Below are 23,250 nucleotides of genomic sequence, written 5' to 3' on the forward strand. Positions count from 1 at the left end.
CAAGAGCTTTTGCAGCCGCATTATATGAAGAAGAAGAAACTCCACAATCAGCCGACGAGGCAATGAAGCACAAGCACTGGAGAGAAGCAATGTTCACGGAGATGAAAGCTTTGATGAAGAATCACACGTGGGTGAAAGGTAAGCTCCCTGAAGGAGCAAAAATTGTTGGATGCCGATGGGTATTCACGATCAAAAGAAAGCCGGATGGCACAATAGAAAGATACAAGGCTCGACTTGTCGCAAAAGGATATACTCAAACATATGGAGTGGATTATGCAGAAACATTCTCCCCAGTGGCCAAAATCAACACCGTGAGAGTTCTCTTTTCGATTGCCGCTAACAAGGATTGGCCTCTCCATCAATTTGACGTGACCAATGCCTTCCTCCATGGAGAGTTACCAAAACCTGTCTTTATGGAACCTCCTCCTGGGTTTACCGCAGAGTTTCAAGATGGTGAAGTGTGTAAATTGAAGAAGACACTTTACGGATTAAAGCAATCTCCACGAGCGTGGTTTGGAAGGTTTACTGAGGTAATGAAGAAGTATGAGTATACACAAAGTAATTCAGATCATACTCTGTTTCTCAAGAAGAAAGATGGCAAGATCACGTGTCTTATCATATATGTAGACGACATGATCATTACAGGAGATGATGAAGAGGAAATCAGCGAGTTGAGAAAGAACTTGTTCAAAGAATTTGAGATGAAAGACTTAGGACTCCTCAAATACTTTCTCGGAATAGAGGTACTTCGATCAAAGAAAGGGATCTTTATAAGTCAAAGGAAATACATACTAGACCTATTGGCCGAAGTTGGAATGATAGATTGCAAGCCAGCAGATACCCCTATAGTGCAGAATCATGGACTACAATTGAAGGAAGGAGGAAGACAGGCCGACAGGGGGAGATATCAGAGGTTAGTCGGGAAACTGATTTATCTATCACACACCAGGCCGGACATTGCCTATGCCGTGGGAGTAGTAAGTCAGTTCATGCATGCACCTCAAGAAGAGCATTGGGAGGCAGCTTTGCGAATAGTTCGATACTTAAAAGGGACAGCTGAACACGGACTTATGTTTGAAAAACATGGTCACATGGAGGTCCATGGTTTTACTGATGCTGATTGGGCAGGCAACCCAAATGATAGAAAGTCAACCGCCGGCTACTTTACCTTCGTAGGAGGTAACCTTGTGACATGGAGAAGTAAGAAACAGAAAGTGGTAGCACTGTCTAGTGCCGAGGCAGAATTCCGAGGAATCAAAAGCGGGTTGACAGAAATATTATGGCTAAGGAAGCTTATGACAGAGTTGGATCTTCGCCCAATTCAACCATGCAGGCTGTTCTGTGATAACAAGGCAGCGATTAGCATATCCGAAAATCCAGTTCAGCATGATCGAACCAAACATGTGGAAGTAGATAGACACTTCATCAAAGAGAACATTGAAGCTAAAGTGGTGGAGATGCCTTATGTGAAGTCTGAAGACCAATTAGCTGATATTCTGACAAAGGCGGTGAACTCAAAGTCATTCCGAGAAGTACTAGGCAAGTTGAGTATCGGAAATCCCGTTACTTAACTTGAGGGGGAGTGTAGGAAAACAAATCAAGAGAATAATACACAATTGATATGGTATGATAAGCTTTCCATAAATGGGTGTACCAATTAAATGTAAATTAGGTTTACCTTATATTGATAGAATGTAGCCTGTGTACCAATTAAATGTAAATTAGGTTTACCTTATATTGATAGAATGTAGCCTATATAAAGTGTATGACTTTGTACATTGGAAGATGAATAAGATTGAAAGATATTACCGATTTCTTCATAACTGATTAACCGATCAGTTAGTGAACCAACTGCAGAGGATCCACTCCCATATTCAATCGACTCACCGAGCATTCCGAGTCAACCAGTTTCGGTTAACCTAAAAATGGTTTCAATTAACTGAAACCAACCACAATCCGACAAGCAGTCCTGGTATATTTTCTCCACATCCGGAATTCAGGCAGAGACAAATAAGTATAATTTCTTTAAATAATAGTAGTAGTAGAAATGTGATGAACTCACGGAAAGTTCTAGCCTTTTACAATGACTAGTTCCGATTAATACTCTACAAAGTTTTCTGGAAATGGACCTTTGTGTCATTGCCATATATATCTTCTTTTAAGCAAGTGTTCGATGTGTGGAGGAGAGTTCCCTCATACTCAGACTCGAAACTGGCTGTTCCCTAATTCGAGATAGAAGAACAGACACATGCTCCGTTGCCAGATCTAACCGTTCTTTTGATTTCGCAGATTCTGTTACAAGACTTGATACCATGCTCTGCAACAGCTGCATCCTCTCCGTATGATCGTTCCGGGGAGCGTGAAGATGTCTGTTGAGAGGCATGCTTCGCCGCCAGCGTAGGGGAAGATACCTTTCTGGAATTTGGAAGCAATTCCCAGTTGATAGAACTCGGAGAGCATGCCTACAGAGGATTCCAGAGAACTCAAATTGGTGGCAGCTGCAACTGATGATCCCTTCCCGTGGAACCCAATACACTTTTCGACCTCCTTCGAGCTTTGTATGGTGCCTGACAAGGAAACAGTCTTCCATCTGATATGACGCGTAATGGGCAGCCATAACAAGTTGTTCTTGGAGCTTTGAGAAAGCAAAAGGTGTGAGAACTGAGGCAGCATGTGATTCCATTGGAGCTCCTGTTTTCAGGCTAATGTTTTGGATATTTTGCTGCATCGTCTGTTGCTCTCCAGCTTGATCCTTGAAATCCACAGCTACAGCTACCTGATCATAAATCAAAGGAAGTAAGAACTACACCAACATTTCTGAGATTGAAAGCAGAACATTAATCTCAAAGGAAACATGTCATCCATGCATCAGATTCATTAGAGTTAGCCCAAACTACTCTCTGATGCTTTTACATGTCTTCCAAATTTATTGAGGAGAAATATGAAGAGTAGTACTAGAAAAATAAGGAAGACTTCTGCTTCATAGAGGACTGAACAAAATGTTCTGCACCTGATTCTTTCCATGGGCAGGATGGTGTCAAAGGAGAGGAGAAATGATAAGCAAGTTTAATAAAACTAGTATGCAGTTTAGCTAGAGAGCTCACTTGTTCTACGAACTGTGCAAGTCGAGTCTGGGCACTTAAAAACCGTTGAATAAAAGCATTTATTGATTTTGACTGGCCAGGAGTGGTCAATCCTGCAAAAAAGTGGCTTCTCAAGTATGGAAGCGCCCAAAGATGTCGCAAGGCATACAAACTAGCTATATGCCTGTTTGTGTGCAGACCAAAAGAATTCACCATATCTCTCCAACCCAGTTCAAAATCTTCAATGGTTTCCAGGTTATAGAGTCGATAGAACTCAGCCTTCCAGTCATTATACCGTTCTCCAAGAACAGCATTGAACCATGAAGGGAATTTCGCCACAGTAAGCCATATGCAAAGTGCATGTTTGGTGGTTGGCATCTCCATTCCTATTGCTTCTTTTAAGCACATATTTTGGTCGGTCAATATTGTTTGGGGAGCTTTCCCATTCATAAATCCTAAGAAAGCCTTGTATATTTAAACAGAAACATCAAAGTTAGTACAGATACATCAAGGGCACATCAACTAAACAGGAAATATATCTACAGATACATAGATACTTTAGCCAATACACTATCCCCCTTTCAACACACACACACACACACAGATAACATCTACTCCATGGGAGTACTTCTTATTCCTTTTTCAGTTTTTTTCTTCTACATGTTACATGTTGAATGGACTTGAATTGTTAATAGTGTTTCAACGGATAGAAGATCATCTAAGAAGGGACACCTTTTATTTTGCTCAGTGTGGTAGTTGAACACAGAACACTACATACAAGAAGGCACAGGTATCATGATAGATTAACTGAGACATTAATGACTAAACTCCAGTGTAAATAGCTGACTTCAAAACAGCCAATAGCATTAGCAGAAACATTTGCAAGCTAGTTTCTAAAGCAAGCATTGTAGTATCCATATTACCTTCAACGCCCAGGAAAATGACCTCAAATTTTCCTCACGAAGAAGTACGCAGCCAAAGAAGCAGGGCATACCATAATTGTTCATTCCTACCCATATTCCAACAGGCATGTCAAAAGCAGTCAATCGATGTGTTGTATCAAAGACCACAGCATCACCAAAAATTTCATATGACTGGATAGATGAGGCATATGACCAAGCTATATTCTCCAATCTCCCACTAGAATCAAGTGTAAACTCAAACTTAAAATTGGGATCTTTATCCCTAATATTTCTGCACATTTTAAGTAAATCTATGCTCTCATCCTCAGGATCTACTTTTCTGAAAGACTGTAGCAAATTCCGAACATCTTTCTCAGTAAATGGAAGATATCCAGGCTCAATGCATTTTTCAAGTTCAAGCAGCCTCATCATTTGTTGCACTGAAATTCCAGTCTTGGCAAACATGAGAATTCGGTTCTTGTCAGATTCCGAAATTGTGCGATATGCAGGAAGAAAACGCACTTGATTTGGTTCAAGAAGTTCATGGTTGTGGTGATTTGCAAATCCAGTGACTCGCCATTCAGGTACTCCAAATTCAGTTGACTTGCTTATACGCATGTATGCTTGACATCCACACCGAGACGATTTTCTATTTCTTTGTGGTTTACTGTCATTTGAATTTTTGGTGGGAGTATTTCCTGCACGATGGCACACAAAGTAACGCCTTGTGAGACCTTTCCCAACGCCATCCTTGCCCTCTGTTCGGTGGCGCCTGATTGAAAACCCACAGCGCTTTGCAAATTCACTATAGAACTCATAAGCAGCATCATGAGTTACAAATCTTTGACCAATATATGGAACTGCATCATTTGTTGTCTCCAAGGACAGTCTGGTCTCATCTGGAGATTCCTCGGAACTGCTTGCTTCATCAAGTGATATGGACCTTTGATCTGAGGGATCGTCATAAACCAGCATCATCTGCCCAGCCTCTTCAGACATTGTAGTCTTTGTCAGGGGGGTTTAGCAAATGCTATTGTCAGCCATTTCTAAACAAAAACATTGTTAAACTAATCAGTGATAAAAAAAAGAAGACAAAGACTTGTCAGTAAATTGTACCAGAAACGGTGCGAATGCATAATATTGAGACATGAATTGCAACAATTACAAACAAGAAATCTCTCATCAAATTAATCCAACAACTGTGTAACTAAAACCAAAGTAAAGGAAAAGATTTAATGAGCATGAAGTAACATTTTCAGAGAGGAGATGCGACAATAGTCACTACGAATACAGATAGCTGAACATAATATAGGAGCAGAAAAAAGGCAAAATAGCATCACCGAGGCCATCTGTTACACACGGTAACTACCTTCTCGACCGTCAAATACATTCTAACATTTACTTTCACTCATATAAGCAAAATTTAACGGTAGGGCGAATTAATTCACAGCATGAAAAATAGTACTCCATACAACAATCCAAATCCGAATAGCAGCTTGTAGCAATGGCATTTCACATAAATCGCACTGTAACATCTAGCTTTTCAATAAAATTCAAAACGAGTAATCATAAAGGAAAAGTCTCTAAGTTTCGAAATGTATCTAAATTTAGCATGAATCCAAAACAAATTCAAGGAGAAATCGATAAGAAAACAGCGAAAATTAAGGCACCTGTCTTTGAGATTAATCGTGGCACCAATCGATCTCCATGTGATATATTGTGTACCGATACGTATACATGTACGTATACAAATCCAAACGGACTACGAGAACATGATTAAAACTGAAATCGCAAGTGAGCTCAGGATTAATCGACTGAGAAGAAGAAAGAAGAAGAAAGAAGGAAAGTTAAAGCGAGGGATAGAAACCCTAATGTGCGCAGGGATGTTAATTTATTTGTGGCGCACGATGCTATATGGCGCGGCCAATAAGTATAATTTAATCATTAGAGCATCAGGCGCCGGTCCCGGCGGAATTCCGACCGGCGTGCCAGAATTCTGCGGCGGACGTCCGCCATTGTGCATGGTATGCACAGATACGGAATTCCGGCGAGGACACCGCAGTTCCGCGGCGTTTACGCAGAATTCCGTCGCGACGCAGCGAGGACGTCCGCCATTGCTTTGACTCCCACGGACGTCCGCGCGGAATTCCCGTTTATTGCATGAAGTGTTTTTTTTAAAATTTCTATAAATATGTCCCGTTGAACTTCATTTCATTCGCACCACTTGTATTAACGAGTATCTCTCTCTACATTTCTTTTATATATCCGGAATGACTGGTAGTGGTAGTGGTAATGATGGGCATTATGAACACATGGTGCGTCTGATTCATGCACGTGCGCGGGAATCAGCGGAGAGGGAGGAACAAGCGGCCTTGGCGCCAGCGGTACCTCGACCCATCCATCGTCGAACTATAATACCCCGGGACCACCTCGCTGCCCGTGCTCGGTTGCATGAGGATTACTTTGCGCCGGAGCCACGGTTTGGGGAGAACCTGTTCCGGCGATGGTTTAGGATGCATCGTCCGCTCTTTCTGAGTATCGTGGGCGCTTTGGAGCGTCGATACGTGTATTTCAGGGTGCGGGAGGATGCGGCTGGTAAACTCGGCCACACGCCGATTCAGAAGTGCACTGTCGCAATCAGGCAGCTGGCATACAGAGGCGCGACCGACATGTTCGACGAGAACCTCCACATCGGCGAGACGACTGCCCGTGATTGCCTGTAGTATTTTTGTCAGGGCGTTAGGGAGATATTCGGGGATAGGTATCTTCGGAGGCCTACCCCCGAAGATTGTCAGGCTCTGCTGGATATGCACGAGAATCTGCACGGGTTTCCGAGGATGTTAGGCAGCATAGATTGTATGCACTAGGAATGGAAGAACTGCCCCGCTGCCTGGAAAGGGATGTACACTACTGGTTTCAAGGCCAAGAATCCCACGATGATCCTTGAAGCGGTAGCTGACTATCGGCTGTGGATTTGGCATGCCTATTTTGGAGTAGCCGGGTCTAACAAGGACATCAACGTCCTCCAGTCGTCGCCCCTTTTCAACGAGCAGTGCATGGGCATTGGTCCGGCCGTCAACTTCGTCGCTAACAACAACCAGCACAATATGGGCTATTATTTGGCGGATGAGATATACCTTATGTGGCCCGTCTTTGTGAAGACGATCAGATGCCCAACAGATGAAAAGAAGATATATTTTGCGGGTCGCCAGGAGGCAGCACGCAAAGATGTGGAGCGGGCATTTGGTGTGCTCCAGGCTCGATGGGCGGCAGTGAAGGGTCCAACACGCCTGTGGTATGTTGACAGCATCGCCGACATCATGTACGCATGTATTATCATGCACAACATGATTGTAGAAGATGAAGGTCCAGCACTGACTGATTGGACCAATGATGATGTTGGTGCTGCGGGTCCAAGCCACGGCGTGGCCACTAGCAATGTACGCATGGAGATACCCCATGACGATGTCGATCGAGTCCGTGCATTTGCCGACATGTGCCAAAGACAAGCTCATGTTCGGCTGCTGAACGATATTATTGAAGAAGTATGGCAGCGGAGGGGTCGTCGTTGATGTAGTTTTTAATTGTTGAAATGTTTTTTTTTTAATTTGGTGAAATGTACTTTTTTTATTTAATGGAATTTTCCCCCCTATTTGTGTCGAAATTTTAATTCCGTAAATTATTTAATTCCGAAAATTGTTTAATTCGTGAATTTGTGGTTTTTTTAATTGTGTGAAGTCCTTCGGGAAGTCCTTGGAGATGTCCGACACTGTGTAATGGGAAGTCCTTATGACGTGGCAGTGCAGTGGGAAGTCCGTATGACGTGGCAGGGGGTGTTTTTGGGAATTCCGATGGGAATTCCGCGCCACTGCTAATGCCCAACCACGTTTTTATAACTTTATTTTACACGATTTATTAAAACTGTTCATTAATACTAGAGTATTTAATTTGTTTGAAAGATATTCACCTCTTCAATTATGTTATGTGTCCCATTTTCATTTTACTTTTAATACTTTTAGTAAATGAGCTTCTCATATTATTAATTCATTTAATTAATATATATATATATATATATATATATATATATATATTACAACTCGAGCTAAAGTGACACATAATAAAAAAAAAGATGTACTCCTATGTTAAAATTAAAAAGAAAAATTAAGCCGTAGTTAGTGTAGTATGAATACATGAATTTTCACCAAATTTTGTTTTTTTAAGTCCAAATACACGAACTTTCGAATTGTTTGATTTACTATTATCTAAAAAATATTTTGATAAAAATTAATAATGCCACATCGTTTGCTTGTCTCTGTCTTCCCATTCGTGTTGATCAATAATCTTCTACCATTCATAGATAGCATTATTCGCATATCAACGATTTAAAAACGATAAATTTGAATTACAAAATATTTACTAAATAATAAATGTACTACCTTGAAGTATAAATTGAAATCATTTATTGTCTTTTTTACTAAATAAATCTTCATAATAAAATCAGTGCAAACAAGTATTTGTTTAAATACAAAACTGTCTATTATTACTATCTCATATTTCATAAGTATAAAGAAACACATTATAATTAACTTTTTAAGAAATATTACAAATAAATCGAAATTCTGATTGATTAAAATGAACTCTAAATCAAACTTAATACTAGAATTTTCAGTGATTAATTTAGTATATAATAAATTAAAATTAATTATGATAAGTAGATCCACATATATATATAATTTTAGAATTACATATTAACGAATTGTCAGAAACTAGTAGTATAAAAAACCAAGGCTAATCAAGTATTAATAACTTAACCATAAACAAGTGAAAAGTAAGGTTGAAGTGTTGCTAAAAAATTATCCCAAGATGACATTTTTATATAATTTCACAAAACTCTTATTTTACACACAAATTAATGTATAGTACTACTATCCAAAAACAAAAGTGTTATAGCAAAGCAAATAACAAAATTAACCCATTTTTAAAGGTAGTATAAAGATTTTTGTACACTAAAAAAAAGGGAAAAAAGGATAGCATGAAAACTAAGTTTTCCATTCCAAAAACCAACATTAGACGATCATAACATACCAAGTTAGAAGGGAGCTAAATCCATCCTACACTATTCACACAAAGTTGTTCATGTACTAAGAGACAAAAGACAAAAGGCGAAAGTGTTAGTCAGAGTGCTATTTTCTTTACAAAGGCCTCGCACAACCAAAAACTACACTATCTTCATTCTCACCTTCCTTCCAACCTAGAATTTCAATGCATACTAGTCATCAGAATTTTCATCTTTGTGAACAACTGTGGTGGTCTCACCCTCATCTGAGCTTACATCATCGCTGATCACCTCAACAACAGCCGTGCCTGCAGCCATGTGGCTGCTGCTTCTTGTTGCCGGCTCATGGGAGCACATACCCAATTCTTCTCCCTCCAGTTTATGTTTTCTTGGCTCAGCAGTGGGTTGAGATGCCTTTCTGATGGTTATGTCGTCTTCCTTGGGTTCGGAGTCAGACCCTATGAATATGGTTTGGTTTCTTGCTGGAGGAGATGCATTGCAATGACGAGGAGTCTTCTCTCCTGTAGCCAAAACAGAACATATTAGACCAGTTTCTTCAATCCTGAACGACTACAGTTTAGCAAGTAATTTTATAACAACATAATCATTTGGCAATTTTCATTTGACACCTACAAGTTCAAAGTAATGATACGACAGCATTCGTATTTAATACATTAGCAACATACAAACATTTTGCATCGAAACCAGTAATATCATACTATGAACTGTTAGTATTTAGAAATTCCAGAAACACCTTATATTGGTCAACAGTTTATAGGCACAATGTGCAATTACATGCACAAGTAGATATAACTTTCACTCAGTTACGTGCATAAGTTCATACTCTGTATGAAAAGTCGGCTTCCACTCTATACATCAAAATATCAAAGAAAAGCAAACTAGAAAATAAAATTTTCAAATCTACTAAGTAGGAAGTTTGGTTTGAGTGATAAGGCATGATGAGATAATGCAACTTAATCAACTGTCCGGTTTGCATGATTCAGCCAAAGAAAAAACACGTTTTGACTATAGTGATGGATACTCATCACTTCAAAATTAAAATGTGTTCAAGGAGCTTCAGCTTTCTGACATACCTGATTCTTTGTCATCTTGCATAGTAACAGAGGAATTACAACGGAGGATTGATTTAGGAGACTCTTTATCAATGCTTATGTCATTGACAATATCATCGGAAATGGGATGAAGCTCGAGTCGATCAGGAATCACTTTAGGAACATTTTCTATCATTTTTGATACTTCTGATGGAGTCTGTAGACTCCTTTTCTTCTTCAGGTACTCAAAAAGTGTAGCAAAGATAGAGTCGAGGCCAACAAACAGAGAATCCTAACAATTGTTTGTTCCTTCCAAGAATGCATAACAAGAGCGGAGAGCAGAAAAGCATTAGGATGATGTGTGCAGTAAAGTCGATTCATAGTAGAAACCAGAAAATAAATGGTATTTTTATCTGGCAGCATTCACACACATGTCTAAATTCCTATAAATATACAGAAACTGAAAGATAAATAGATTGAATTTTATATCACCCTTCCATAACATAATGTGGTGTAACTGCAGGATATGTCGGAAAAATTGGCCAGTTTTTATTTATTTAAAACAGAACTGAAGACGTCGATTTTTTTAGTTGGAAATCTGCTCAAGATGATACACATGTTGTGTATTATTGATCTAACAATCATATTATAATTTCTTTGAATAAAAAGAAACACAGTGCATTCAACTTGAGTTAGTTACCATCGGACTATGTAGTTTAAACCTTGCAAGTTGAACTTTTCTTCAAATTGTCATCGTTCTAAATGAGGAGCTAACAAGGCCAATGTTTTTTGCTGGAAACTGTATATATGATTCTATCTATCCATATTGACAATCATATGCTATGTCCAAAAGCTTAAAACCTAATTTCCCACATAGCATTAAAGGATATTCACGTCTCCATCCTTTCTCATTGGCTCGATCAATGAGATTTTGCAACAAGGGCAACTCTCTAGCTATTGACTGCATTAAATTCAATTAAAATCATTAGACAATGAATGAGGAGATGGAATTTTGATATCATGTTTGTATCTCTGACAAAGCATAATATTTTCTGTCAGTCAAACAAACAAGAAGAATGTACTAAAAAAATTACAGTAACAAATTATTGATCAAATGAAACCATACTTTCAGATGAAACAGACAGGAAGATATATCTGATGCAATAGAGCTAATAAAACAATAAAAAGACATACTCTACTGCAACAACCATTCAGTTATATATAACTATTAAAATTCTACAACAACATGCTTCTTACACAATGCATGGCTCCGGAACCACCATCAGCATCCTGAAAGAAGCTATATGATATAGTATGATTTTAGAAATGCTAATTTAGAGTCTAATATAGAAATGTTATTTAATTATTATAGTTGTTATCAATTATTTGGTCTTCCGGGATCCTCTCGCAGGCTTAGTATGGCCTAATGCAAGGTCTTCTCACTACATCTAATCGATCCAGGATTTTGTCAAGCTTGGGCATGAGAGATTGTTTTATTTGAGAAAGTGTTCATCAAGTTACAGTTCCCTTCCAAGTTTTATATTAGTTGAGTGGATGCTCCTTTACACTAACAGGTATTTCCCTTAATAACATTCATTAAAATAAGAAATATTTATTCAATTTACTACCAAGTTCAAAACATTATGGTAAGTAGTCATAAAAGTGTAGAACTTATAGTCCAAGATAAAGACAGCAGACGTACATGCTTGGTTAGATCCTCATGAAGAATATTGGCTTTCATTTGAAGATCCTCCTGTAAATAGAGATAATAAGGTCATGAGTTTAGAAATGATAAAACCTCCAACAAAACTGTCACTAACCATAACAGATCCATTGACCATGGTTTCAGTCAAAATAAAACTGAAACTCTGATTAATAGGTCCAGTTACGATTCCAGATATTAAAAAATAAGTACCAGTGGCTAACTGGCAAACTTGTTTTTAGTAATCACAATGTGGGATTTTGAATGTGCAGTCATGACTGAGTGGCCATTTGAAATGGAAGGACAAATTTGAAAACTGTTTCTGGCCACTTTTGGGGGGATTGAAGTTTTTATTGATTGGAAGTGAGATCTCAGTGACCATTTGACATAAATAGTCATAACCCCAACTGTGCGGAAAGACTGAAAGACTGAGCCAATCATCTCAATAAGCTTGGTTAGCTCATGAAAGTTCTGGATTAGATGTAATATGAAGTGCAGCCTGATTATTACACCACAATTTAGTTCGTATAAAAACTGCCAAACCCACTACTTGTAGAAACTGATGTTCATACATGATCTCACATACAGATTTAGCCAATGCATGCTTACAGTGAGTCCAAAAGATAATTGGTTCAAACTTGAAGACTCTAAAATTTCCAAAGTATTGGATACTTCATAGTATGAAATTAAAACTTTTAACACACTGTAATTGCAACTGCAATAGATTTGCTCACTGAAGTCCTAGTAGTACTCACCACTGTAGGCCTTTCAAGCTGACCTGCTAATACTTTTCGTCTCAAGTCTTCACATTCTTCCTGAAACAAGTGGATGATGATCCTCAGTTTTTTATTTTATTTTCTACTCAAGATGTGAGATTATTCTACAATGAGTTTTTAAAAGGAGCTTTGAGATGGTGTTATACTTGGTCTGGGAGAGAGAATGCCCTCTCAATAGGTTTATATGCTGCCAAACCAGTTCTCAACTGAAAAATTGTTTAAATAGGATCTGTGGCTAGGTTCAAATTTGAGCACAATAGCTAAAAGACAAAGTCATGTGACTTAATAGACACGAAGTAACATCGACTACAACATCTATACATTAGGATTTTCTGGGAAAATCAAGTGGTTATAGGTTCTCTATCTGCTGATATCAATGTTGATTGGCAGTCACAATCTGTTAATGACAGAAAAATTAACATTGACTATCCTAACTAATAGGCACCAATAAACATGCAGACAACGTTCCCCCTGAACAGACAAAAATTAGAAGCAGTGTCTGTAATTATAACTAATACTGGATTATTTTCCTGTTGAAGTGCATTTAGTAGCTCAGTGTTTTTGAGAAAATATATTGTGTACAAAGGATGGATACTAGCTACAGACCACCATGTTCATAACTATGTGTAGAAAAGTGTACTAGGCACTTGATTACCTCAGTGAAATCATCATCTGAAAGCTGACTCATACTAATTTCTTTATGCGTAGCTGAAATTAGAAGGATGGCCTCTGCCTTCACACTATTTTCACATATTGGAAGTCTTTTTACGCCTGCAAATTTATAATAAAATAAGGCAATTTTCAAGAATTTCTGAAAGGGAATTCAAGTCAAGTAGTTACACAGTGAAAGTAAAGTGATTATTGAAACTTAGGTCTTTAATCCATTAAGTCAATAAATGACGAATATATGAATGATGGAATGTCATCAATTGTTTTTAGTTCTCAGCATATAAATGGAGTAGGAACAACATTTACATTGCATTAACCATCTGAGACCAAAAATGAGTTTCAAGGTTCTAATGCTAGTTCTATGCTTGTTGCGATGTATGATGTTTGATATTGCGTTATTCTTCACTAAGGAACCTGTTAAAATTTTGGATGAGCTGCCTCCTTGTTTGCAGAATTCTAATTGGTGTATTTTGCTATTTATTTACCTTACCTGGCAGTTTAAATTCAGCACCTTAAATTAAGGTTTTTTATAGCATGTTTATAGAGATAAGTCTTATATTGTTAACCTTTATGATACTGAACCTAGCTGGGTAGCTCTCACATTGCCATTTCAAAATGCATACCAAATTTAATGGCCAAAGATCCTTTGATTGATTATTTTCTACAAGTCATCTGCAGTGTTGTTTTTTTCTAATAAATAGATTCTTTGTATCCACCTCTAACCACATAGTTGCTAACAAATCTAACTTAATACCATGAGCCAGGGAAAACAGAAACTGCTTCTGCTTCATTGAATTCATGGTCACAATACTTCTGTCTCATTTTTATCTTCAACACGGCTTTTACATTTTTTCAGCATATAACAAAGAGGTTCTGTTTATTTCAGTGGAAAATCAGACTACTCTTGTGAATACTTGATGCTAGTCTGAAATCAATAAGCTATCTCGGAAGATATACCGCAGTCTATCGAAGTAATGCTTCATTAGATATAACTAGCATAGAAAATTGGTACATGTAACACACATAAAAGTACTGATTTAAAGAATAAATATGCTACCACCGTCGTTTAGGTATAGATAGATTCGAAGAGAGTATTTCAAGACTAACCTCTAACTTGCATTAGTTGATAAGAATTCCTTGAATGTTTATGATAAGGATCAGACTTAACACGAATGAAGCATCCAACAACCTTTTCTTCAAACAATGTAGGCTGCTTCAGCAGTTCAAGTAGCAAGCTCCTCCTCAAGTAAACAAGTTTCACATTTTCGACGACAATGGATGCAAAACAACTCAGTGGCACATCATCGGCTAGCTCTTTTTCCAGGGATTTGTTCTCTGAGTTCAACTTTTTTTGTTTTTTACATACTTCCGAAATGCCTGCATTATCATCCTCTGAATCATATCCCATCTCACCTTCTTCTGATTCATCATGGTTCTCTGCAAAATGGTCCCACAACAGCTCATGCACTTTATTCTTAACTATTGTTTTCTTTCTGAAAAGAGACTCTAGACGAGCATCACACAATATCATCTTCCTTTTCACTGGATGAATTAAGTTACTTTCTTTTACATACGCATTCACAATTGAAGTCACATCACTCCGAGATAATTGTTCATCAGTGCTTTTACCAATTGAACTGAGAAAGTCAATAAGGGCTCTTGAGCCCCAGCCAATAAAATCATTTTTACTTAATTTCATGGGTGCCTGCATCCCAAACTTCTTTCTCCCAGATCTGTATTTTTTTACATGCTCTGCATCATCATCACAATCAGATATTTCATCTTCTTCACAATTATCTTCTGAGCTATATTTGGGTATTTTTGTAGTTTTCACCCCATCTTTTGCAGCATAAAGATTCTGAGGCTCAAAGCCTTCTTCTTTCTTGATTATTTTATAATATTCACTAAATAAACCCTCAACCGTCTCCAAATCTTCAAAGTCCACCATCTCCTGCAAACAGACAAGGGGAAAATTCTATAAATGGGCAGTTCTGGAAAACTGCTTCCATAAATGGGCCGCTTTTTTTTATCTGATTCTTCACTCAGTTCAGCTAAGATACGCATTCTAAGAATGCGTAATTAGATAGGCATTCTTAGAATGCGAGTTTAGCTACGCATTCTTAGAATGCGCAACACCCAAAGACAGAAATTAAAAAAACCGGCCCATTTATAGAAGCAGTTTTCCAGAACTGCCCATTTATAGAATTTTCCCAACAGGCAAGTATACTCCAGTGGTTACCACTAATGTTAATTGTTAAAGTGAAAGCAAAATGTAAGCCAGTTCACCTGATAATTTATCAAGAAGACTGATTGATGGCAACATTATTGTATGTCTTAGATTGCACGCGTAATAGGATACACTGTATTATGCGGCATAATTATTACATGTATCAAAAAGACTAGGCTATACTCAGAAGAGATATATTGTCCATGTAGTTGAAACAACAGTAAGTAATACTTAATTCTTTTAATATATACTTTAAAAAGTGTGAAAGAAAGAGCAAGCAAGCAAGAGCCGAAACATGCCCTGAGAGAACTGTTAACACAGGCCACGATAAGATTATCTGACTAAGTCCAGTTAGTCAACACTCTATAGAAAATATTGGAATATGATAATCTTTAGTCAAGACACTCAAGAGGCAGGATCATTAGAACAAAATACCACTGTTTACAAAAACTTCAGTTAATTCTTGTAGATATATTCTGATCTCTGAGGCATGAACTAGGTGGCTTCTCATAAAAATGGATGTCAGTTTAACATAATAAAGACAATCTTCTTACGGTTCTGGAATGGTTTATAATGTTCATCACTAAAAAGTGGGCCTAGAAACAGTGTACACTAAATCCAACTACTTTAGCATTAATTTAAACTCTATGATAATCGAACAGTTCGTACCCCGTCAGAGTCACAATCCTTTCCATCTTCAATAAGTAAAGCAAGTTCTAAGCAGGGCTGGCAAAACCCATATTGCCCTTTAACTGGGAAAATTTCTGCACGGCGAAGGCAGCGAGTGCGACTGCAAACAGCACTTGTGCAGGTATAACAGTGAAGGTTGGAAGTCTTATCGCAAATGAAGCAAGTATGCCAAGCTGAAAAAGATTAAGTAATTCTTGTTCAAACTGTGAAGGATATGATAATGCACTCTTTTAAACTGTGTTACGTGTAATCAGATAGGTAACAACCATGCAACGCGATCTTGTTAAAGATTGAAGACAAGAGTGTTGATCACAGTATGAGTTCGCAGATATAAAGTTTGGACTTGTTAAAATAAATCCCAATTTGTACCCATTCCCAACAATTGCAGCCGTGACCGCAAAGGACTCTTCAATTGGATGCCTTATTCAAGAAACTGAGATACATATTATCATCATCTATGGAGATCTGTAGCAAGTATTTGGTGGTCTAATCATTTTATACTACCATTCATTTTTTATGCACATTATTCATATTAAGCAATACAGTATACTACATCATTAATGCATATTCTACAACCAACAACTATGCATATGTTCTGTAATTTATATCATTGCAAAGTTTAGGGTAGCTGTGTTTATCTTATTTAGCTGAATTACTATTCTTATATGCATAGATCCTAGACAGATCATGCCTTCAATCCTGATGAATGCGAGGTTGTAAGGGATAACTGGTTGTTTGCTTACCACAAGTCCAGTGGGTTTCACTTTCAAAATACGAGTCATCCTTCTCCACGCAATCAGGGTGATAAGATTTTACACAACCCCTGGAAAAAGAATAATCATCATGTCCAAATGGTTATACATGGAAAGAAGTAAAATGTTCTCGAATTGACATCAGTATATTTTACAAAGACAGTTAAAATGTTTGAGAATGGAGGGCTAATAATATGAGCCTGTTGGCATTTAAAGCACTTATGCACATGGAGATCAAATATATTTTTGACCAACAAATGTAGAACATAGTAGCATGCGCATATACATATCTATATTCTACATAACCATATGCATATGCATACTCAATAGCACCATGCTCAAATTAGCTGAATCAAAAAGGAAAATTCACTTCAAAAATAAATTTGTAAGCAAATGTATGCAGCAGAAAAACATGCAAAAATTCTTCATAGTCTGTTTAAACCAAAAAGCAAGCTTTTCCAGTTAGTTCATTCCTAGTTGTATCTGTAAAGAATGACCTGTTAAAAAGAAAGAAAAACAGTTGTCTCTTCATAAATTTGATATTTTGCAGAAAAATGATTTATTGAAACCGGAAGTCCAAATTAGTCAACTATTGAGCTAAAAAATTACTAAATTTTTAAAAACAACACAAACAGAAAAGGAGAAAGAAGCTGTAATCGAAAAGCAGGAAGCCCCAATTGAGTAGGCAGAGATGAACACATGGAAAATGGAAGGTAAGCAAAAGAAAATGAGGAAGAAAAATAAACAAAAACGCACTGGAAATCACATATGATAAGATCACCACCATCTTTGCAAACGAAGCACCAGTCTTCAGCATTTTTTTCCTTGCTTATCACCATCTTCTTCTTCTTCTTACCTTCTTGCTTCACAACCTCTCAAATTTCAGCTGAATTATTTTCTGAGTTGAGCTACTCACTTCAAAAAAACGGTAACGTTAAGCTGAATCCAAATGTGGGAGGGTTTTTGATCGTGCATGCCTCTAGCGTGTGTTGCACTTGCACAAATGGAGTATACGAGTGTGAGAGATTTAGGGAGTGGAGGATATCATTGCACAAGAAATAAAGCGTCAGGCGAATTAAAAGGTATAACCAGAATTCCAGAACCCAATAGGAGAGGATCCCCTGCTGTGTTAAAAAAACGCGAAGCAAGGAGTGCTATGCCGTATTTAATGTCTAGTTTTGGTAAGATTCTAAGAGGAATAAATTTCATGGAACAGATAAAAATGATAAAATGGAATAAACTTTAGAGAACGGAGGAAATATCACTTATTCTATTTATATTTATATTTATATTTATATTTATATTTATATTTTATTTTTCAAACAACTTTTATTCAGAAATATTCAAAGTCTAGAAAATGTACAAATAATTTATTATATCTGGTATATATCTAGATGTACCAATAATGAATACAAATAATGAATTAAGTTGTTAGACTTATTAATTAATATCAGCAATTAAATTAATTTAACGCTATGTTTGTGTGTTGATGCATCAATAACAAAACTTACAGCTAGTGTTTGTACGTAGAATTCAATAAATAATTTATTCATTATAAAATAGACTAATAGAGTACAAAATAAAAGGCCGTGCATAATATAAGTATCAACGTAAACATGACCTGGCCCCATCAGAAATTAATTAATCAAATAAATAGGGTAAAAGAAATAACCAGAGAGAAGTAGGTATCTTTAGAGCGTCCACGGTGGTGCGAAATTCCCGGCGAAATTCCCAAAAACACCTCCTGACACGTCATGGCGGACGTTCGCACGGAATTCAGCGGAACGCCGTGAAACTGCAAATTCCTTTGCGGAATTCCGTATCCGTGCCTGGGATGCGCAATGGCGGACGTCCGCCAAGGAATTCCCACACGCCGGTGGGAATTCCGCGTGGACGTCCGCCATTGCGGATGCTCTTAATAATAACCGAAATTGCAATATCTCTCTCTAAAATTTGGCTGCGTTTCATGTGTAGATTGGCTGCGTTTTAACCACAGCAGGAGATCCTCTCCCAACCCAATAACGCAATTACACTGTGTAATAATTAAGACACTCACACACACCTACTTTTTCTTTCACCACTCACCTGTAGTTAAATTTTAAATTTTATGTTGACTGAGGGCACCCACAATGGGGCGCCCGATGGCACGCCCTATGCATGCCATCGTCCTCGGGTGCGGACAATGCCTCCATTGTGGGTGCTCGCCATAGGACACGCCCTATGCCCACGCCCTAAGCTTCGGGCACGGAAGAAGCGCGGACGACGGCCTATCGTCCGCGGCATCGGGCACCATTGTGGGCTCGGCAGACGATGGGCGCGGACGATGGCACACGTTTTTGAATTTTTTTTTTTTCCGAATTTTGTCTATTTAAACCTCGTTTCTCATTCATTTGTTCATACGAACATCTCGCCTCTCTCATCGCTCACATTTCTACCTCTCTCACATACCAAAATGAACCACGACGACGACACTAGTTCTAGTTCCTCGGAGTCAGGTAGTCCGACCTCGGAAGCCTTAGATGCAGCCGTTGAAGAGGCCATGGCGGAATGCTTAGTCGAAATGCAGCGCGAGGAGGCGGCGGCGGCAGAGCAGATCCACAAGCCTATTCGACGTCGGACGGTTGTCCGACGCGACCACGCGATAGCTCACCAACGTTTGATTACAGACTATTTTGCCGAGCAACCACGATGGGGACCGACCATTTTCCACCGCCGGTTTAGAATGTCGCGTTACCTTTTTCTTAGCATTGTCCAGACTTTGTCGTCACGTGATGAATACATGACGTATCAGGAAGATGGTGTCGGCAGACCCGACCTTACACCGTTGCAAAAGTGCATGGCTGCACTCCGTCAGTTGGCCTACGGCACCACGGCGGACATTTTCGACGAGTACCTCCACGTCGGGGAGACAACAGGCCGGGAGTGCCTGAAGAGATTTTGTAGGGGAGTTGTGGAGGCCTACGGTGACACATATTTGCGCAGGCCAACTGCCGTTGATTGCCAGGGCCTGATGAAGATGCACGAGATGGCGCGCTTTCCTGGGATGCTATGGAGCATCGACTGTATGCACTGGGAGTGGAAGAATTGTCCGACGGCGTGGAGAGGCCAATTCACTAGTGGATACAAGGGCAGCCACCCGACGATGATCCTCGAAGTCGTCACTGACCATCGGCTCTGGATCTGGCATGCTTACTTCGGCGTGGCCAGGTCAAACAACGACATTAACGTCCTCAACTCATCCACCCTCTTCACCGAGCAATGCAATGGCAACGGCCCGGCCATCGAGTTCACTGCCAACAGGCGCCAATAACACATGGGGTACTACTTGGCCGATAGCATATACCCACGATGGCCTGGTTTTGTGAAGAAGATCAGCTGCCCAATTGGTGAGAAGAGGGTTTTATTTGCGCAAAAGCAGGAGGCGGCGCAGAAGGATGTCGAGCGGGCATTTGGTATACTCCAAGCACGGTGGGCAATTGTGAAAGGGCCGTCTCGTCTCTGGTTCAAGAAAGCATGAAGGTGGGACCATCACCGACTGGAACGATGATGAAGGTGCATCTAGCTCGTCCAGCACGGCGACCGAGCCCCCCGCTAGGGGATTACCGACGGGCTTCAATGAGATTCTATCTAGACAGGCCTCAATGCGCAACCAATAAGACCATGCACAACTCATGAATGAGATGATTGAAGAAGTGTGGCCCGTAACCGCCGTAGCTGAGTTTGCGTATTTTTTAATTCGTATTGTAATGTATTAGTTTTTATAAATGAAATGAAGTTTTTTCCCAATTTTTGTAGTTATTTAAATATTCAAATAAAAGAAAATGCATAGGGCGCGCTTTAGGGCGCCACATTGCAGGTGAAGGAGTATGAGGATAAAAATGATGACGTGGTGGTGCATAGGGCGCGCCTAAGGGCGCCCCATTGCTAATGCTCTTAGTTCAAAATCGAAATAATTTGGTCCTACACATTATGATACTCCACTTCTTTCGGCTCAATTTAAGTAAAGCTTGATTTGTTTTGGAATATCATATTAATATATCAAAATAAAAAAGAAATGGTTGAAAAGGTTAATGATTCGATATGGACTTTAAGAAATATAAAGAAAATGACTTGAAAAATTAATAGAATATATGCCATGTTTCTAATTATATTATTAATTATTAATTTTAATAATAAAATACTAGTATACGTAAATAATTTTAAGAAATTATTCGATTTTGTGAAAAAAAATAAAGGGAGAGAGTGAGTGAAATGTGGGACACATAAAAAGTATTAGTATTACATTGAACTGTGAGCGTAAAAAATAGATGGAATATGGAGTCTGCGTACTAAAAGTCAAATAAAATAAATGGTTCTAACAATCGTTGACATGGTAAAATGGTTCTTTATTCACTAAATGGTGAATACAGATAGTAATTTAGTTATATTCATTAAATGGTGAATACAGAGAGTAATTTAGTTATATTCATAAAAAGAATAGGTGAAAAGCAAGTTATATTCACGTGCCTTTTGGGGCATGAAGAAGGTGGACGAAATTCTTTAACCTTCAGAAATAAAAAGAGTGAATAATTCATTAATTATTTTATAAAATAAAAACATAAATTCATTAATTAAAATTAATTTAAAATTGTACCCCAATGACATGTCAAGTTTATTTATTTAATACTAGTAAAAAAGAGTCATTTGCATTTATTAAGCCATTGTTCTACGAATTCCTTCCGACATAATTGGATCACCAATGCCTGATCACACAGACATATAAATTGGTTAAAAACAATAATACGATCTCTCAATCCAACTTTGTGTTGATGAGAGCGGTGTTCCTTCCCGTGGATGCCGCTCTTGAATTTGAATTTTTGAATTTGAATTTGAATTTGAATTTGAATTTCCGGTGGCTAATCAATTAATTACATTACATACAATAGCTATGGAAGGCGGCGAACTGAGCTATCTCGAAGACATGCGAGGCAAATGGCAATGCTGCGAGTGGCTCAAAGGCCACGTCATCGGCTCCGGCTCCTTCGGCACCGTCAACCTCGCCGTCGACACCTCCACCGGCTCCCTCTTCGTCGTCAAATCCGCCACCACCGACGCCGGCATCTCCTCCCTCAAGAACGAGGCCGACATCCTCCACGACCTCGACTCCCCCTACATCGTCAAGTGCATGGGCAAAGACGGCCACACCCTCTTCTTCGAGTACATGGGCGGCGGCAGCATCTCCGACATGATGCACAAATTCGGCGGCGCCCTCCAAGAAAAGCTCATCCGCCTCTACACCCGCCAGATCCTCCTCGGCCTCGACTTCCTCCACCGCTCCGGCATCGTCCACTCCGACATCAAGTGCAACAACGTCCTCGTCTCCGCCTCCGGCACCGTCAAGCTCACCGACTTCGGCTGCGCCCAGCGCACCCCTCCTTGCCGGGGCATCGGGGGCACTCCTCTCTGGATGGCTCCCGAGCTCCTCCAGGGCCACAATCTCGACTTTGCATCCGACATCTGGTCCCTCGGATGCACCGTCATCGAGATGGCCACTGGCAGGCCGCCCTGGGACGGTCCCTCTGACAATCCCATGGCGGCCATGCTCAAGATCTCGCAGGGACACGAGCTCCCTCGCTTCCCTGCGAACTTCTCCCCTGAGGGACTGGATTTCCTGTCCAGGTGCCTGGACAGGGATCCGAGAAAGAGGTGGTCAAGCGAGATGCTGCTCGACCACCCATTTCTCAGAATAGGGGACGTCGCGCTGTCCCCCACTAGCGTCCTGGACGTTGCTGCGGGTTATGATTCGGATTGTTGTCACACCACTGACGATGATGAGGACGACGACGGCAACGATGACGGGTTTGCGAGGGTAGTTCCCTTCTCGATGGAGCCGAGAAATGGATGGGAAGATGATCAGTCTGAGGCATCATCGGATGGGTGGATCACTGTGAGGACAAGCTAGAAATTACTAAATAGAGAGTGATGAATACAAGGTTTTGCCTTTGTATAGAAGAAGAAGAAGATGTTATGACTACTAATTAGACAGTGGTTTGTTTAGGTTCTTGTGTAGCTTTGGGTTAAGCCTCTCAACTATGTGCAAAGAAAGCCATGTGAAAAAAGATGTTTTCTAGAGGGTGTATAGTAAAACCGCACGCATGTAATGCGGCTGGATCATTCATAATTTGTAAATTTTGAAGATATATATGTTACATATGTACATCATGGGTTGAGATCTTGTAATGTTCATCCCCAAAGTGAGAACTTAAAAATGTTGCTTGCTTTTCTATATGTAAGATGATGTTTATATATATATATATATATATAAGAATAGAAATGCTTATTTTTTAATTTTCACTACAATT

At 39.2% G+C, this 23,250-nt stretch overlaps 3 protein-coding genes across 5 annotated transcripts; 1 reads left to right on the forward strand and 2 right to left on the reverse strand.

The window, feature by feature from the left end:
* Positions 1-1,995: 1,995 nt before the first annotated feature.
* Positions 1,996-5,875, reverse strand: LOC121759574 (protein FAR1-RELATED SEQUENCE 11-like). The gene is made up of 4 exons (XM_042155210.1): positions 5,656-5,875; positions 4,007-5,031; positions 3,105-3,548; positions 1,996-2,776 (listed from the first exon to the last, which is right to left on the reverse strand). Exons 2-4 carry the CDS (start codon positions 4,982-4,984, stop codon positions 2,159-2,161), a joined length of 2,040 nt encoding a protein of 679 aa, XP_042011144.1. The 5' UTR covers positions 4,985-5,031; positions 5,656-5,875; the 3' UTR covers positions 1,996-2,158.
* A 3,138-nt stretch (positions 5,876-9,013) lies between these two features.
* LOC121759540 (uncharacterized protein At5g08430-like) lies at positions 9,014-18,023 on the reverse strand. 3 transcript variants are annotated; one of them, XM_042155159.1, is made up of 10 exons: positions 17,666-18,023; positions 16,901-16,980; positions 16,137-16,330; positions 14,348-15,191; positions 13,227-13,342; positions 12,551-12,610; positions 11,796-11,846; positions 10,984-11,054; positions 10,136-10,347; positions 9,014-9,562 (listed from the first exon to the last, which is right to left on the reverse strand). In XM_042155159.1, the coding sequence occupies exons 1-10, from the start codon at positions 17,746-17,748 to the stop codon at positions 9,255-9,257; spliced, it is 2,019 nt and encodes a 672-aa protein (XP_042011093.1). In that variant the 5' UTR covers positions 17,749-18,023; the 3' UTR covers positions 9,014-9,254. The 3 variants fall into 3 exon arrangements, with proteins under 3 accessions (XP_042011093.1, XP_042011094.1, XP_042011095.1); XM_042155160.1 differs by lacking the exon at positions 16,137-16,330; XM_042155161.1 differs by lacking the exons at positions 16,137-16,330; positions 16,901-16,980; positions 17,666-18,023 and adding an exon at positions 15,527-15,725.
* A 3,704-nt stretch (positions 18,024-21,727) lies between these two features.
* LOC121758055 (mitogen-activated protein kinase kinase kinase 17-like) lies at positions 21,728-23,150 on the forward strand. Its single transcript, XM_042153493.1, has one exon. The coding sequence runs from the start codon at positions 21,837-21,839 to the stop codon at positions 22,848-22,850; it is 1,014 nt and encodes a 337-aa protein (XP_042009427.1). The 5' UTR covers positions 21,728-21,836; the 3' UTR covers positions 22,851-23,150.
* The last annotated feature ends 100 nt before the right edge of the window (positions 23,151-23,250 follow it).

The sequence above is a fragment of the Salvia splendens genome, chromosome 12, assembly GCF_004379255.2.
Source record: "Salvia splendens isolate huo1 chromosome 12, SspV2, whole genome shotgun sequence".
Taxonomy (NCBI): Eukaryota; Viridiplantae; Streptophyta; class Magnoliopsida; order Lamiales; family Lamiaceae; genus Salvia; species Salvia splendens.